The sequence below is a fragment of the Micropterus salmoides genome, unplaced genomic scaffold (assembly GCF_014851395.1).
Source record: "Micropterus salmoides isolate LMB-PRFRI ecotype aquatic unplaced genomic scaffold, ASM1485139v1 Ms_hic_scaffold_3, whole genome shotgun sequence".
NCBI lineage: Eukaryota > Metazoa > Chordata > Actinopteri > Centrarchiformes > Centrarchidae > Micropterus > Micropterus salmoides.
Window position 1 is genome coordinate 20,326,716 of NW_024042261.1, and position 17,044 is coordinate 20,343,759.

The window sequence follows — 17,044 nt, forward strand, 5'->3', positions numbered from 1 at the left end:
TGATCCAATCAGTTATTAGCATTGAATGTCATAAATTACATATGGTAGGGGAGTGACTCAAGAACACTAGCAGAATAGGCAGTTATCTTAACATCTGATATTGACTCGTTTGTTAATAATAAACGATCAGACGGATTCATTCTGTATAACACGGCCTCACTTTCACCTGACTGAGAAAGTAGATGTGTAGCTACATGTGGTGGTGACTCACTGGTCACAACACTGAAGATGAAAGTTTCTATATTGTTCAACCCATCCTCGTTCCACTGGCAGCAATCAGTGCTCAGTAATGTTTACAGGAGACTAATGGGTGAATGAAGTTGTGCTGTCTAACGCTGCGGTTTCCCAAATGTGTGTCTCCGTTGTGGCTATAGCTTATCAGATGGAACCCGGATGCTGAGCAGGAAATGCTGTCAAATCAAATGCAGGTACAATAAAAGTCTCAAAGTCCCAACAAGATTAGTGTCACAAAAAAAAAAACAGTTCTATCACTCTTGGTCAGTTAGCAGCAAACCAATCATCAGGATACCATGGTAGTTGGTGTGCTCTGTAATTGGACGGATGACTATGACAGTCATACTTTTAGCTACCCAGTCTCACATTTAGCATATGAAATCATTTGCTGAGGACTCTGTTTTGGGGAACTTTGAACTGATGAGCAGTAATATACTGTAAGACTGTTCTCCAAGAGGTGCCACATACAGATATAGCCTGACGGAGCTTGATGGTTGAGTGGACTCCTGACCTCAATCTAATTTAAATCCTAAACATCGCTCTACTTATACCATGGAACTTACCAATACTATTAGAAGTATTCATTCACTTTTTGAAGTTTGTTTTTGGCCAGTTTTAAAAATGAAGAACTATGTTTGAGGTACTTCTAAAATACACCTGCCAGCCAGCCATTCATAAAAAGAAGTTCTCTTGACTATGGGGTAAGAGTTAAAAACGTTGACAGAGCAGGTTAAAAGTTACTGCTGAAAAGAGCACAGACATACAGGTAGGCCTTTATATTCTGTCCTTCCCTGCGCACTGGTGCAAGACTCATTGCGCGTGCGCTGCCGCGGAGGAGAAGCGCGCCTGTGTCCCGTGCAGCGGCAGCAGCAGCCAGTCACAACAGAACAGAGCGTGGAGAGTGTGTGCTGCCTTTACAGCACAGAGAAACAGCGCGTTTACACCACACGTGTGCTCTGTGTTTATGATATAACACAACTGCGACTTCGTGTTTCTTTACACTTGTTTTCCCTCAAGGGTTCATTTCCTCCACGCTGAACTGCTCTTTGTTGTTACAGAGAAGATAAGGAGTAAAACAAGTCTTCTGAAATGGCTAACGTTAAGTCGCCAACTTGTTGATGGTGTCACTTCATTTTTTATTATTTTTTTTGCTGTCACTCAGGGTAAGTTGTATGTTGTTTTTTTTACAGTTATATTGGCTCCTTTCTCACTAACCTTAAATGAATGCAACATATTTGAACTAAACGAATGACATCTTAATGGGGCATAGCGTGGCCGTGTGCCAGTAGGCTATGTTATCATACCAGCTAAGTTATACATAGCATTTCAGCTCCAGTGATATCTTTGATGTATTCTTGTCACAGCTTTATAGTTCCATTGTAACATCTGAGTCCTTCTTAAAGTAGGCATATTATAGGCTACAGTCAGAACATGGTTGGTACATGAATTGGTATTTAAACAAAACACTAAACGAAATGAACCAGATACACAACTTATGGTATTGAAATAACTAATTGAAACGTCCCACAAACCCATCAAGCCTGGCAAATATCTTTCTGCTATGAATGAGGAAGAGTTGGGTCCTGTGTGCAGTGTTGTTGTCCTGCTTTCATTGTAGTTTGATAAGAGCTTGCCTTGTGTGATAATATAAAATCCTGGCATCCCTTCCCTGTTTCCTCCTAAGTTTTTTTTCTGTTTTTCCCCCTAAATCAAATCCCCCCCCCCAATGATCGTGTTGAAGTTACTGTGCACAAACCAGGTGTGAATATGTGTCACAGCACCTATGAAGTTTATAGCGTGAAGTTTTGCAGAACATCACAATGGAAATAAAGCCAAAGAATTATACTGTTGTGCTGATCGTCTCAAACCACAAAATGAGATACTGTCTGGGAAATTGCCTCTTTCCCCATTTAGGTGGAGCCTACAGTTGACATCACAGATCGAAAATGTAAATTAAAGTCTTGTTTGTAGAAGTTTGTTAATAATAATACTCATCTTTTTATTTTACATTAAATTGGAAGAGAGATCATTAGAGTTAGGAGGAAGAACAGCTGGTGCATGTGATTTTTTCCTGTTCATGGACATCGTTATGAATCTTGCAACCTTGGTAAATGTAATTTCTTTTCAATACAGCATTATTGGAATTTCTTGACAACCAACATAGTGTCCATAGAGCAGCCATCTGTCAATATGTATCAGTCATCTGAGAATACCCAGTACATTGTTTCATGACACTTGGCTCACATTGATGATTGATTAATGCAACAGGAGATTAAGTTTCTACTTTACGGAGAACAAATGGACAGGAAAAAGCACGTCTGCAGATGTCTCGATTTGTTCGACCAGCAAACCTCTAAATATGCAGTTCACGGTCACATAAGATGGATAAAAATAACAAATCCTCATAGCTGAGAAGTTGGAATTGGTCATTTTTCCCCGTTATTGCTTGAAATATTACTTGATTGATAAGTTGTTCATCGTTTAGGTCCATGTGTATTTTAGTTTCCCTTTAGACATTACGTACATCTTCTCTGCTGTAAAAACCTGGCACGCTCGCTGTGGGACTCTGTGGGCATGGTTTCTGTGTTTTTAGTGAAGATTCCTTTCTGCCAGTCAATCGTCAGGCTTATGTGGGTGTTTTGTCTGCCTGACTGGAAGTAAACTCATGTAACACTGGTTTAGAGACACAGAGGGGCGATAGATGGGGAGATAGAGAAACATGGCCAAAGTTGTTCGCGGGACAAAAGTCGCACGATACTATGCCACTGGGTAAATAATTAAAATTAGTGGCTGCCATCCCAAACATGCCAGCCAAATGGCTACTTAAAATTGGTAATTTCATGCGATTGTCCTCAGATAAATGACTTCTCTGGTCTGTGTAGGATTTAGAGGGATCACTCCTAGAATTCATCTGATTTGGTAACCACAGGGACCAGAGCTAATGTTTTAAAGAAAATAACTGTTAAAATGACAATTCCCCAAGATTGTCAGAATTGCACTGGGGAATAGACAGTTCTTTTCTTTTTGTCCTGTCCTTGTATTTACAAAATCTGCTTTTACCAGAGCTTCACTCCCATTCCCTCTGCTCCATAGTGCCATGACAGCAGATACCACAGGGCACAGGCTAACAGCTCCTTACCTCTCTCTTAAGCTTTTGATAAGTGTTTTGTGTGACGAAAGGTGTGTACAAAGCTGTTACAGCAACTTGCAGCTTGTGTTTGCAAACATTAAGACACCCAATTACAATTGCCATTCAAGTGCTTAGACAACCACAAAAGTTGAAAATATTTGTGCGTCCCTAGGATATTCATTACAAGCCCATAGAATTCTAATGATGGAGAGGCGTAAAGGACAGAATACAGAGAAAGAAGAATGGCTGTTGTGTTTGTGCTCATGCTTTCTATGAACAATACAATTTCAGCTCGCTGCTTAAGCTTCTTACCAGTGCTGTTTTTCAGTCCTCTGAGCATCTCTAACTCATTCGGGCAATTCAAATCGGTCTGGTGTTGTGTTCTCTGATGGCAAAAGCTTTGTTGGCGGGATTAAGAGTAGTGAAGTCATCTCTCTATGTAGTTAGTGAGCTACATTCATGAAAAATAGCCACAAAGAATTGCGATAATTCAGATTGATGCAGCTGTATAGGTTGGAACACCCTTGCGACCTATATGGATTTAAGACGCAGGCCATGTAATTGTTATGTTCAGCTGCTGACTGAACGCTGGTAACAGAGGTTGTGGACCCAAACGCAGACACAGAGATGGAACTGGTGAGTAGGTGAGGCTTACAGTTGATATGGTGTGAGCAGCCCAAAACACAACAGGTGAATAATCCAAAAAGTCCAACTGAAAGTAAATCCAAAGTAAATCCACAAAACACAGGACGCACAAGAAACACTGGCATGGAAAACAGTGAACTGGCACAAAGTGAAGGGGCAAACCACTTAAGTACTACAGGAGGGGAGAATGTTAATACACACAGGTGAACCAACTAGACAATCAGAGAAGCCAACACAGGAAGCAAAGAGAGACAGTGACACATGAGGCAGACAAAACTACAAACTAAAACAAGAAGTAAAGCTCACACAGTCTCCCTGTTCAAGTCTATTCTCTTTCGTCCCTCCTTTCTGGTTGGCTTTCTACTGCTAACTGTCTAAAAAAGGCATACAATGTTAGCCTGATAATGATAATGAAAGATTATTCATTCATCCCAGCACTGAGTTCATGTTTGAAGATTTCTATTTGGGAGGCGGGGTTGTTTTTAAGAAGACACTGATGACACTGACACTGAGATGACATTCCTGGTCTTAATTCTGTGTACCAAGCTCTGATTCAGTTGCTTCTCTACCTGGAGGAAACAGCTGACTATTGGCCCCTAAGCCAGACCTGATTGAATTGCTGAAAAAATCTTAGATGTGGATTGCGATTCAGAATACCGTAACAAAATCCCCCTTATAATACTTGAAATCACAGCTCTTAAGTTTGCCTATTTCTTTTTTATTACTAAGTTGACCCTAGAAACACAGCAAGTCCAACTGGGGACGTCGGGTTCGTGGTCGATGTATTAACCCATAAGGTGTTTGAAATTGGCGTATTTCTTATGTTACGCTACCTGCACCTAGCAACCTCCACCACAGCCTCTGCGTCGACTGAAAAGCACTTCAGCAGGACGGATACATTATTACTGAGTGGTTAGGGCAAAACAAAACAAAATGCCCCCACCACCCTAGCCAGAAATCAGCTACCCTGAACAGACAGACTGAATGAATGGAGTGAAACAAAATGACAATTTGGTCTGATGGAACCTTGTGGCGCAGGCGTTTCTGCATTTCCGTTTTAACGCGCGTCTCTTTGTTTTACTTATTTCATCAGAGCTGCATTCACTTCCCCTGTGTGTGGCAACTGCTTGAAGAGAGTCACACAGAGAGCAGAGCTTGAACTGCTGTCTATCAGTCTTTACACGCCTGACCAAATCCTTACTCCAAATCCTTAGAGCAACGCGCATCGACACGTTTTTGTCTACAAGTTAAGGCGTATTGTCACCTGCAGCCTTTTGCCTGATTCATATCACTTTTGAAGGCACTCCCGTCCAGCTGTAGTTTTTGACTAGAACTGGTATTACATTTTGGCTTGGTTCTGCCAGAAGGGGATTATTCCACACTACATTAGCCTACTGCATAGAGCCTTCTGTTTAGTCATGCAATAATGACCATATTTGTACTGGCTTTTGCACTAGGTCTGTGAAAATTAAACAAGTTTTGCAAGGAAGAAAAGGGCGGGAGGTTGGCTCAAAATGTGTGTGCTGCATCTTTGGTATGTGGGAGATGGCCTGTGCCCTCTGGGGAGAGTTTGAAGTTGTTTACTGTATTAGGACTAATTAGAGTTGGGTGTCACGCAAGCAATTGTTTTATTCTCCTTCTGACCAAGCACTGTGCTTGTGCTGAACACCAGCCTTCCTTTATCACCCACATATCTATTTATGGTGCAGCTGATTGGTTTAAAAATGTCTGCTGTGTAATGACCATGGTGCCAGTCCTGAGGACTGATGGACTTGTGTTAACCTGCAAAATATTAGCTAGGGATAATTAGTGAAGTGGGAGGGGTGTTCAAATTAAGACAAAAGAGCTTTGACATCTGCATAAGGCACTTGTGTATGTGTGTTCTAGGCCACTGCAGCTGCATCTGTCCATGTTGGGAAAATTAAATAATATTTGTTGTTTATCTCAGTGAAGTGGATGTTTATGCTTGCGTGCTGACGTGTACAAGTGTGTTTTGTACATGCAAATCCATGTCTCTGTATTTGTCTGTATGGCAAAACGAATGCCTGTCTTTTTTGTTTCCTTCCTGGCCTCTTTGTGTGGCATTTTTCAAATTCACTGCAGGAATAGCACGAGATCGTGTGCACATGCGGTAGCCAGTGTGAATGTGTGTGTGTGCATGTCAGTGAATGAGTGTGGGGTGCAATTTAACAGAAAGTGAGGAGCATGAATCATTGATGAGCGAGGCCAGACGCAGAAGAGATCAGAGATGGGAAAGAAAGAGAGCTGAAGTGTTCCCCGCTGTCTCTCCTCAGCTCAGCATCTCCCTCCCTCATCTCCTGCCCTGTGTTTATTAAAACTACAGCTGCACAGAGTGTCTGTGTGTACAGTGTACAGTACGAGTCTTTATGCGTCCTTATCTGCCAGTCACCTGTTACCTGCTCTGTTAGATTAGACCAGGGCAACATCTCTCAAGCCAGCCGGGTGGATGCAGAGTGGCTGTCAAAGCTAATGAATCCAGATTATCATTACAGATTGTATTCTTAGTCATATTTGCATGTGTTTAAGAGAAAAGTAGCATCAACACGACTTTTTGTTTTTGTTTGTAATATCTGTTAATTGTTTATTTTTGGTTTTGGACTGTTGGCTCGACAAAACAAGCAATTTAAAGACGTCATCTTGGGGTCTTGGAATTTATGATGGGATATGGATATTATAAAATCAACAGATTTCTTTACACATCCATCACACACAGAGCAACATAAGTGTTTTACCTGAAATGTTAGTCCAACTCTCTTAAACTCCGATTTGGTCTCCACCGACTCCAGAGGGAAGTATCTGGCTCTTTAGCTGCTAAATGCTCCACCATGTTCATCCTAACTGTGTCTGTCTGCATTATTATTCACAGCCATTTGATCTAGTGAAAGACTGAGTAATCTGTCAGCCGATTAATCAAGCCGATATCTGGCATTTTGAGATAATCGTCATCGGCCGATACCTGCACTCACGAGGCTGATATATTCCAAAATGACAGCAGCTCTAATCTAAAACCATTACTACATTACAGTAGAGAATAATGCAGTTGAAAGATGTCACTTCTGACAAACGGTACCCTACTCTCCCTTAAACAACAGTCACTCTCTGAAATGTTCAGCATAACCCAATGTATTTTTCTATTGCATTGTTTATATATAAAAAAAAGATTAGTGCAGCTTTCAGGCTTTAGGTGTTTGTGTGTGTGTATGTATGTATGTATGTATGTATGTATGTGTGTTTCTATTTAGTCTCTACCCGTATCTGCATTTAAGAACATAATATCCAGGCCCTGCAAACTGCTGCAGAGGCTGACACACTCTCAGTTATCTCATAATCATTAAAACTTTATATATGGTGTTTGATTTACAACCCATTTGGGGTTATGTTCAGTAGTCTCCTATATTTGTCCTGAGTTGCCGTCACATTCTTGCAATCTTGGTTTATAAATAATCTTGCATCACCTTCGGCTCTGCCTCCTGGGAGGCCTGAGGCCAGAGTGTGTACAGCAGTGCGTCTCTCTTGTGTGTGAGTGTGTGTCTGAGAGAAGGAGATAAATAGAGTGCAGACTGAGGGAGCGTCCCTCTCAGCAACTGGTAACATTACTCCTGTAGGCAGACCTGCGGGTGTGTACTTCTAAGTAACATATAATTTGGTGTGTTTTTTTATGTTATAGCCAAGAAGGGGAATTAGCTCAAATGGTAGAGCGCTCGCTTAGCATGCGAGAGGTAGCGGGATCGATGCCCGCATTCTCCAGTAAACCTTTTGGCTGTAGACGCGTACAGTACAATGCTTTTAAGGATAAGAGGATTTCTACAGATTATCAGATGTACCAGTGAAAACAGCATGAAATAAAAGTGTCACATAACTCAATAAATGGCTATATTTGTTGCCAGGCAGCGTAGCTCATCGTAATGCAGCACTTTTGTAATAAGTGTAAATGGCTTTTTATACTACAAGAATGGAGCTTCACCTTATCCGAGGAATAGTTTAAGTTGATGGTAAAATCTCAACTTATTATTAATAGCACAACATCACATGATTCACCCCTCAACAAACTGTAACAGCTTTCAAATATCTTGTTACGGGATACTGTTTTCCCCCAGGAAGGGTTTGACGAGAAGATGTATGGACACGTTTCAGGTAACCCTGCCAAAAATACTACAGCTATGTGGGCAGAAAAAGCTGCTCTGAATCACAGAGGAAAAAGTAGATGACTCCTTCACACCCATAATGACACAGCCAAATTAATTCCTGAAAACGGTCGGTGTAATTAGTGTTCTCTGTGAGTGTCATGATTGAGTAAACATGTGGTTTAAATGACATTCAGTACACACAACTTTCCTTTTTTATTTTGAGAATCTAAAAAAAGTCTTAACCTTCGTGTCATCTTGTCTTTATAATAATGTGTCATTTTAGAAACACCACAGGTAACTGAGGTGTCTCTGTAAACACACAGGAGACTGAATCAGTGTTTTTGTGCAGTTTCTTAAAAAACTATGAGCTCATTTTACTTACAAAATAACATTACCTGCCTGAAATATGCTAACAACAAATACTGACTCTCGAGTCATTCTGGCTATTTGAATCATGTGAAATGAGAAGTTTTGATTTTAAAATTTGATTCCTTTTTTGTTTATTTGTTTGTTTTTTTAAATCTTTTGTTCCTGTGGGTTTTGTCTGTTTTATGCTCTGCATTTAATGTATTTAGTCCTATTATTATTATTATTATTATTATCATTATTTTTTATTGATATTTGTATTATTACCACTACCATTACAATTATTTTACATCTCTGTGTGGAAGTTGCACTGTGCTACTGTGTGTTCTCTTTCCTCCTGGTCTCTCTCTTTCTCTCCCGCCAACCAAATGGCGCAGTGGATAAGATGCATGCCTTTGGTGTGAGAGACAGAGGCTTGCGACCTCTAACATATACAGCAATTGTAAGTCGCTCTGGATAAAAGCGTCAGCTAAATTAATAAATGTGAATGTAAACCAGCTTTTTTCCTTACCACTGTCGCCAAGTGCTTGCTTATGGTGGGAATTGTTCGGCCTCTATTGTCAGACATAGTCTGATGCTATATAAATAAAACTGAGTTGAATTTAATTGAATTTATTTAAAGATTAATTATTTATTTCTTATACTGCAATTAAACTAAAACCAAGGCCAATTAGGAAATGGATATGGCATGGAATGAGCAAACAATAGAGGTACACACACAGCGCAGATATCACCACTTAGAGGCCTGTGAGTAGTGTTTGCTCTCTAGAGTGTTTGGAAATTGGAAACACAACCATATCAAACAGACACACACCTCCCATTTCAGCAGTCCTCTTTGCCATGCGTTATTCTGTGTACTGTTCATGCTGACTGGGCAGTCGGTCATAGGTGAAGCCACACAAAAATAATACAGTGCTGTTATTGAAAGTGACAATTTTTGTTGTTGTTTTTTCCCAATTTATATTTTCATTTTAAAACCAGTAGGGATTTACCATAAAAGTCAGTAGTCAACTACGGCTTGTTAACTGGAATCATTTTTATCTGTTTGTAATTACATTTTGCATTTAACATTTGAACCGATAAGGTATATTTGACATGTTTATGTTGAGCGCTGATTTTATCTAACCCATTTAATTTTGTGACAGCTATAGAAAGCAGTCTTAAACATCCACTCCTCAGTATGCAGTAACTTGAAATAGACAAGATGAAGGCTGCACATTTGTGTGTAACATTACCACAAAGGACAAAATACATCTGGAAGAGGTTTTACAGTTCTGTTTGCCTCTTTTTCCTTATTAATTTAGAAGGAAATTGACACTCAACAGTTCATTAATTTTTCATGAACAATATCTTTGTCCAGTTATATATGATTATCTCCACCACAGTGCCAGCCCTAATGACGTGCATGCTTGCTTGGTCTTGTAGGTGACTGCCGCTGACCTGTTTAGTTCTTTAGTAAATTAAATAACATGTTTGGTTTCATGTCACTGCTTGCTTTTTGATATTGAAACTGCATTTGCATGCCAACATTATGAATACTAATAAGCACAAAGTGACAGAATTTCACAAACAGGGTGCACTATCACTTTGGCGGTACACATAAGAAGTTACAGTTGGGATTGCAGCTTTATATCAAAGTCAGTACACGTTCATCCGTGGAGGTTAGGCATGGTTAGCCCACGTAAGGCAGGCCTGAACGCGAAAAGCTGGTCACGAAGAGGCACCTTCGGGCAAAAACAAGAACCCCACTTTCCTTACCATCATACGGTCTACTGCAGAGTGTGATTTTTGAAGTTAATCAGACCTCACTTTATAAAGTGCAGTGTTTTCAGAAAGAGTTGAGATTTGAGTGACTGTCATGATGTCACAGGGCTTTAAGATAGCCAAGACAGTCAGTCTCAAGGCCATTCTTGAGAAAAAGGCTGGCCACCAATCAGAAATGACGCTGTAAATAAGTCATCAGAAAATACAGCCAACTGCAGTGACCTTTCCAAAACCTTTGTGGTTTCTCTTCGCCGGCTCATTGGTCAAGTATAGAAGAATGTTTTACGGCTGTTGGCGCTCTGCTCCCTCTCCTTCAATTACTCTACCAGGAATTATGAAATGATGTGTCTCTGTTATTCACAATAAACAGTACATGCATCCACACAGGAGTTAACTTAAAACACTAACTTGCAAACACATTTTTAAAAACAACAAACCTGTGTGATTTTAGCAGTTACAAGAAGCTGCACATGTATGCACTTTTCAGCTAATGGGGTGTTAGTTGTGAAATGCTGTGAGTCACAGTCTGACGAGGCTGTGGAGGTAGTGGCTTAAGCCAATCATTCACTCGCCCACATGCTGCCACAAAGGAAATGGATTGATGCTGGTAGTGGGGGCAGTAATTAAGATTGTTGATTAAGCTCATCCTGTTCCAGACAGTGTGATTTGTGAGTGGGATACCAGACAGTCTGCAGAGGTTTTCATTTCAAAACTTTCAGCTGTCTAGCGAGTGAAGTGATTGAAGGATTGAATTACCATAATCTAATGGACTGGCTCTCATTTTATTGGCATTATTTTTATTAATGAGATCAGAGTTGATATTAAATGCACTGGCTACAACGATGAAATGCCCACATATTAATGCAGCAATAAAATAACTCTCTGAAGGTCTTTACAATAAGTATGTGTACTACTTTAGATAGTACTGTTTATGTACTTTCATTTCAGTAAAATAATTATTGATAATTTAAATTCTAATAAGTATACTGCTGCTGCCCTGTTTTCTCCAATCCAAGTATTTATGTGATATAAATGTAGCCTTCCTGGTTCAATACTCCATGCTCACAAAACACTTAGGCTGAACTTGTATCAAATATAATCATCTTAAGGAGCTCTTAGTACCTTGATATGCTCCACTGAGCTCCTAGAGTTCAGGGTTACTTGGGGTTCCTATAGTCTCCAAATGTAAAATTCAGCTATCAAGCTCCTCTCCTGTGGAATCAGCTTCTAGTTTGGATTCGGGAGGCAGACACCATCTCCACATTTAAGAGTAGAATTAAGACTTTTCTTTTTGAGAAAGCTAATAGTTAGGGCTGGCTCAGGGTAGCCCTGAACCATCCCTTAGTTATGCTCCTATAGGCCTAGATGGATGGGACACTTCCCATCATGCACTGAGCTCCTCTCTCCTCCTATCCCTCTCCATTGTATGCATTGTTATCCCATAAATGCATTTTACTAACTCTATATCTTCCCTCTTCTGTAGTGTCGTGCTTTCTCGTCTCTCTCCTCATTCCTTCTGTCGCTTTCTGCATTTCTGCCCCTGGAGCTGCGGAGTCTGGATCTGTAATTGCGAGCTACCTGCTGCCACTGTGTTCCTTCTATTACTATTGATTTCATTATTAACACTAATGCTCATTTTCATTTATATCTGTACGACTATCCCCATTCTGCCTATATTGTTTCACATCTCTACTTTCAGACATGCATTGGGCTACTTTCTCCTGTTCTTTGCCATTGTAGCCAAATGCTTGTTCATGGTGGGAATTGTTGGGTCTCTGTAAATAACATTAGAGGAGAGAGAACAATCTAGGCCTGCTCCGAATGAAAAGTGCAATGAATTAGAGCAACATAAATAAAATAAAATTGAATTGAATTGAATATTACTTAACTGAACCCAGTTACAGAATTGACTTATGAATAATGTCCTTGACTAAAAGTCCAGTGTTGACAGAGCTCAAGGTGACTGCTTCCCTGTGAATCAAACAAATGCTGATCTCTTGTGCCCTCTGGTGGAGAGTTTCGCTCTCTGTCAAATTCACAGCCATCAAATGAGCACTCAAGAACTCAATAAGCATTCATTTTCAGTGCATACGCAGGCATGTACAGTACATATACAACTACGTCTGTCAGTGTTATGCTAAACCTGTTTCAACTATTAGTTTGCTTATTGGTTTTAACCTGAATTTAAAAGCCTTGCCACGAGCAGGGTTGTGCTTCCATTAGATGCCCTGCATATGTTACATATGTTGTTTTACTTCTTGTCTCTTATTTTCTAGTTTCTAGGTAAGGCTGGTTTACTGCTTGTGGGTTGTTCTACATTGCGTGCACATTCGTTGCATATCCACATCATCACTCTTGTTTTTATTCCTGTTAAAAGTATTGACATTATCATCAACGTAACAGCCCCCACATGTCTTTCCCTGTCTCTCCTCCAGAATGTGAAGATGCCACATTCTGTCAACTCCTTCCCTACGGAAACTCTCATCTCGAAAACCTTCTCTTTGGACTTCTTCTCTATCAGCGAACGCCCTACAGAGCCGTACGAAGCAGACAGCTTCATCGCCAGCTTCAGTAATGTCAGCAACATCAGCGGGTTAGGCGGCCTTCGCTGCACCTACAAGGAAGACTTTAAACGTATTTTACTCCCTGCTGTGTACACCCTTGTCTTCCTGCTCGGCCTTCCTCTCAATGCTGCTGTCATACTGAAGATATGGAGGACTCGGCCCAGTCTGTCCAAAAACAACATCTATATGCTCAACTTGGCCATAGCCGACTTTCTGTATGTGATGTCACTTCCCTTGCTCATCTACAACTACGGCAGTCATGACTACTGGCCCTTCGGAGAGTTTGCCTGTAAAATGGTCAGGTTTCAATTCTACAGGTGATTCTAGTTTTTCACTTATTAACTTGTATTTGTCAACCCCTATAATTTCTCCTGTGGGCATCCATAACTTGATATGGTATGATATAAATAAAAACAAGGGAAAATGGCCTTAGTTCTGCTTACAATTACATTATAGTGTGTCATGAAGAATGAAGAATTAATTAAAGGTTTATGTTGCTTATGAATGCTAAAAAGGGGCACTCAGTAAAGTGTTACTAGCTACACACGCATTTACTGTTACTTCATTAAGTAAAAAGCATGAGTGTGTCAAGTTTGTATTTCACACACTCATGCTTGACCTGACATTGCACTGCTGGTGTTTGATACAAGGTGACACCACCAGATACAAAATGTACTAGACACAATACAATGTAGTAGGAAAGAATACAGCTTCAAAAGATTTGACTTAACAGTATTTTCTCTTTCCCATCTCCCTGTTTTAGTAATCTGCATGGCAGCATCCTCTTCCTCACCTGCATCAGTGTGCAGCGCTATCTGGGCATTTGCCATCCTCTTGCGATGTGGCCCAAGCAAGGTGGCCGCAGGTTGGCGTGGTGTGTCTGCGGAGGGGTATGGCTGGTGGTGGTCGTCCTGTGCGCGCCAACTTTTCACTTTGCTGCGACAGGAATCCAGCGAAACCGCACAGTGTGTTATGATTTAAGCACACCAAAGCGCTCAGTAGACTACTACCCCTATGGCATGGCTCTGACCTGCCTCGGCTTCTTGTTGCCTTTCATGGGTGTGATGGTGTGCTACTGCCGGATGGCCCACATCCTGTGCCGCCCGGTGTCCTACCAGGGTGTCTCCATGTCGACTGGGGAGAAACGGGACAGGGCGGTGAGGATGATCATTGTGGTGGTGGCAGTGTTCTGCATAAGCTTCCTGCCATTTCACCTTACCAAGACCATGTACCTGGTAGTGCGTACTCTGCCGGCTGTGCCCTGCGAGACAAGAAACTTGTTTGCAATCATCTATAAGAGCACCAGGCCGTTTGCCAGCATGAACAGCTTCCTGGACCCTATTCTGTTTTACTTCACCCAGCCACGCTACCGCCAGAGCACCAGAAGGTTTGTTCTCAAAGTCACCAGCCTCAGGGACAAGGGCACCAGTGTGTGAGTGAACAGTAGATCATGCACTTATAGCCTTGTTGCTACGCCAGTGGTGGATCATACGATGTTGCAAAGTGGTACATGTATTTGTTGCTGAGTTTTTTTAACAGGTTTCCTTGTGCATGTCCTAATGTAAGCTGTAGTCCTTTATGCTCCGACCTACTACCGAATGTAACAAAGAAGTGGACCTTCCTAAGGGGATTTGACAATTCAGAGGTACTGGCATATCAACAAACCTTATGAAATTAAATATGAAAGTTGTAATCTTTTAATGTAGAAAGTAAACAGAAAGAGTTGTGAAGAAAATCCATATTCTGGTGTCACTCATATAATCTTGAATTGGCAGACTACAGGTGTATTTCTGTGGGGCATTTAGGCACTTTGGACACTTCACATTGAGATTCCTGATTCTATATTGCCTTTATTTTATTAAATATTGGCTGTATATGGCTAAGGAGTACTGCACATGTACTGTACATGTAAATGCTGATTACACCGTCAGCAGACCAGGGCATTTACATCCTGCATTGTCTCTGTTATCTGTGAAATATTTACTCTCAGTGTGCGCTGAGCACTGCGTAGTAAAGGACAAGCTTTTCTCATTTTTGTTTCATACTGTGAACTGCAGTATAGTAGAAATGCTCTAAAATTATAAAATAATGAGCACAGTCTCCACAGTTTATATCCAAGATGAAATCATTTTGAGATACGTGTGGTGTATAAATAGTTACAGAAAGAAGGAAGATCCATAAATACTTAGTTCACTATGGCATAAAGCCATGTTAAATGCTGCTGGAGTGAAACATGCCACACAAACATAGGATTGCAAAAACATGGCAGTTGAAGTAGTTTGAAAATGAAAAATGTATTTGAACATTTTCATATGAAGTTTATCGCTGTTTTTTCCCTAAACGTGACACGTTGTTAACGTACATTAACGTTATTCAAGTTATAAGGCTTGTGTTTGCATGTTTTCACCACTGGATGGTGTGTGCACCCCACTGCTGTAACCCCACTGCACTGAAACATTGGCTCTGTTCTCTTTTAAAATGGAATAGTTATTAATATCATTATCCAGTAAGGATTAGATCTTAGCTACTACAACCAGAGATTATCCAATGCCAAGAAAACGTAAATATTTATCTCATACCACACTAAAATAGGCCATCAAGTCTATTTTTTCTCCTCATGTTCTTTAATTTCTTCATTTAACAAAGGAAATCCATTTAAACATTTGTGCCAACACGGTACATTTTTAAAAGCCTTATCATTTGCATTAGATGCTTAAAGGGAAGGGAGAATGTTATTTATGGACTGTAGGGCCAGGTCTAAAGTAGCATTCAACCCTGTGGTTTTCCACTTCCTGTGAGTGTGTGAACCCTTCCCATGAAATTAGGATTTATTTTCGAGGAAATCACCTCTTAAGTTATTTCTTATGAAGTTATACAAAGTTACTTTGTTAATGATTTGATAATGTGTAATGTTCATGAAATAAATGGGCATATTGATGTGTAGTAGTTTTTGGTGTAACTGCATTTTGCTGTATCTTAATGCAATTTAACTTAATTCAAATATTTACATTTTTGTACTTATTTGTCGAGTAACTTTTGCAAGTTGCACAAATTCGACCAGATTTTGCATTGTATTATACAGGTAACTGCAGCATTTAGCTGATACACCTGCTGCAAACATAAATTAATCTTAATTATAAAATGTGCCTGAGGTGGATAATGTGGGTTTAGTCCTGAATGTGTTAACTCAGTAATGTAATGTAATGTATTTTAATCCATAACATACACCACGCTCTCCCAGCCTTAAATCTCTCTCTCCTCTCTCCTCATGGCTCATGTGGCCTTCTCTTGACAATTGTGAAATTAAACTGGAATTATTAAAATTATTCAGAAAATAACTCTAAAGCGACTGTAACAGACAACCTTTAGGCAGCTTTACTACCTAAACATGGTTCGAACTTGTGACTATAGTTTGAGTTTTGCACCCATTAGGTAGTAAATTAGTGTATTTTAATGTGAACATGTAATTTTCAAGCATTTTAAATGCAAGGAACATTGTGATCACAATATGAGGTCTAAAAATGTAAGGAACTTCTTAATGTAATGTAATTTACTGTATGTTGTGCTTCAGCAAAAAGTGACTGCACTGGTATTGTTTATGTGTCTGTTTGGTCCAGTGTTTGTGATTTTTGATTTATATTTTTGTCAGCCAGTATTATTTAGAAAAAAATCTTATTTTTGCAAAATACTGTAGTACTACTAAGAGGATGAAAGGGGGATGAAAAATTAATTTTTTATGTTTTTATATAGTTTAGTTTTTTTCCTCCCTCTTGAGTTGCTTGTCAAAATGTTTTGGATGTTGTCATAATGTAAAACTAACTGAAAGCAGCCATTAAAGTCACACAGCTGCTCACGAGTGTCTTTGCTTCATTCAGAGTCTAGCGAATGTATATTTTTGCCTTCTTTTTCACTGTACAAAATAAACGTTTACTCTGCCTGTCGTCTCAGTTTGGTCAGACAAATGAAAGGCTGATGTAGATTTGGGTTGCTAACAACATTTGTAGCCAAGTGGACTTTGAGGAGATAGCAGTCATCCAACCTAAAGCAAGGGTATTAGAATTCACTGTAAAGATTTATTGTGTCATATTTTTTATCATGAACTTTTTGACATGTATATGTATGTAATATATCTAAAAGGTAAATATTGATGGAGAAGTTAACCTTTCCAACACAACATGATAGTGTCTACAGAT

General features: G+C 39.9%; 1 protein-coding gene and 1 non-coding gene across 2 annotated transcripts; both read left to right on the plus strand.

The window, feature by feature from the left end:
* The first annotated feature begins 1,125 nt into the window (after positions 1–1,125).
* On the plus strand, positions 1,126–16,788 carry LOC119883360 (P2Y purinoceptor 3). The gene is made up of 3 exons (XM_038693970.1): positions 1,126–1,397; positions 12,723–13,168; positions 13,615–16,788. Exons 1-3 carry the CDS (start codon positions 1,353–1,355, stop codon positions 14,285–14,287), a joined length of 1,164 nt encoding a protein of 387 aa, XP_038549898.1. The 5' UTR covers positions 1,126–1,352; the 3' UTR covers positions 14,288–16,788.
* On the plus strand, positions 7,705–7,777 carry trnaa-agc. Its single transcript has one exon. It is a non-coding gene; the product is annotated as a tRNA-Ala (tRNA).
* Positions 16,789–17,044: the final 256 nt, after the last annotated feature.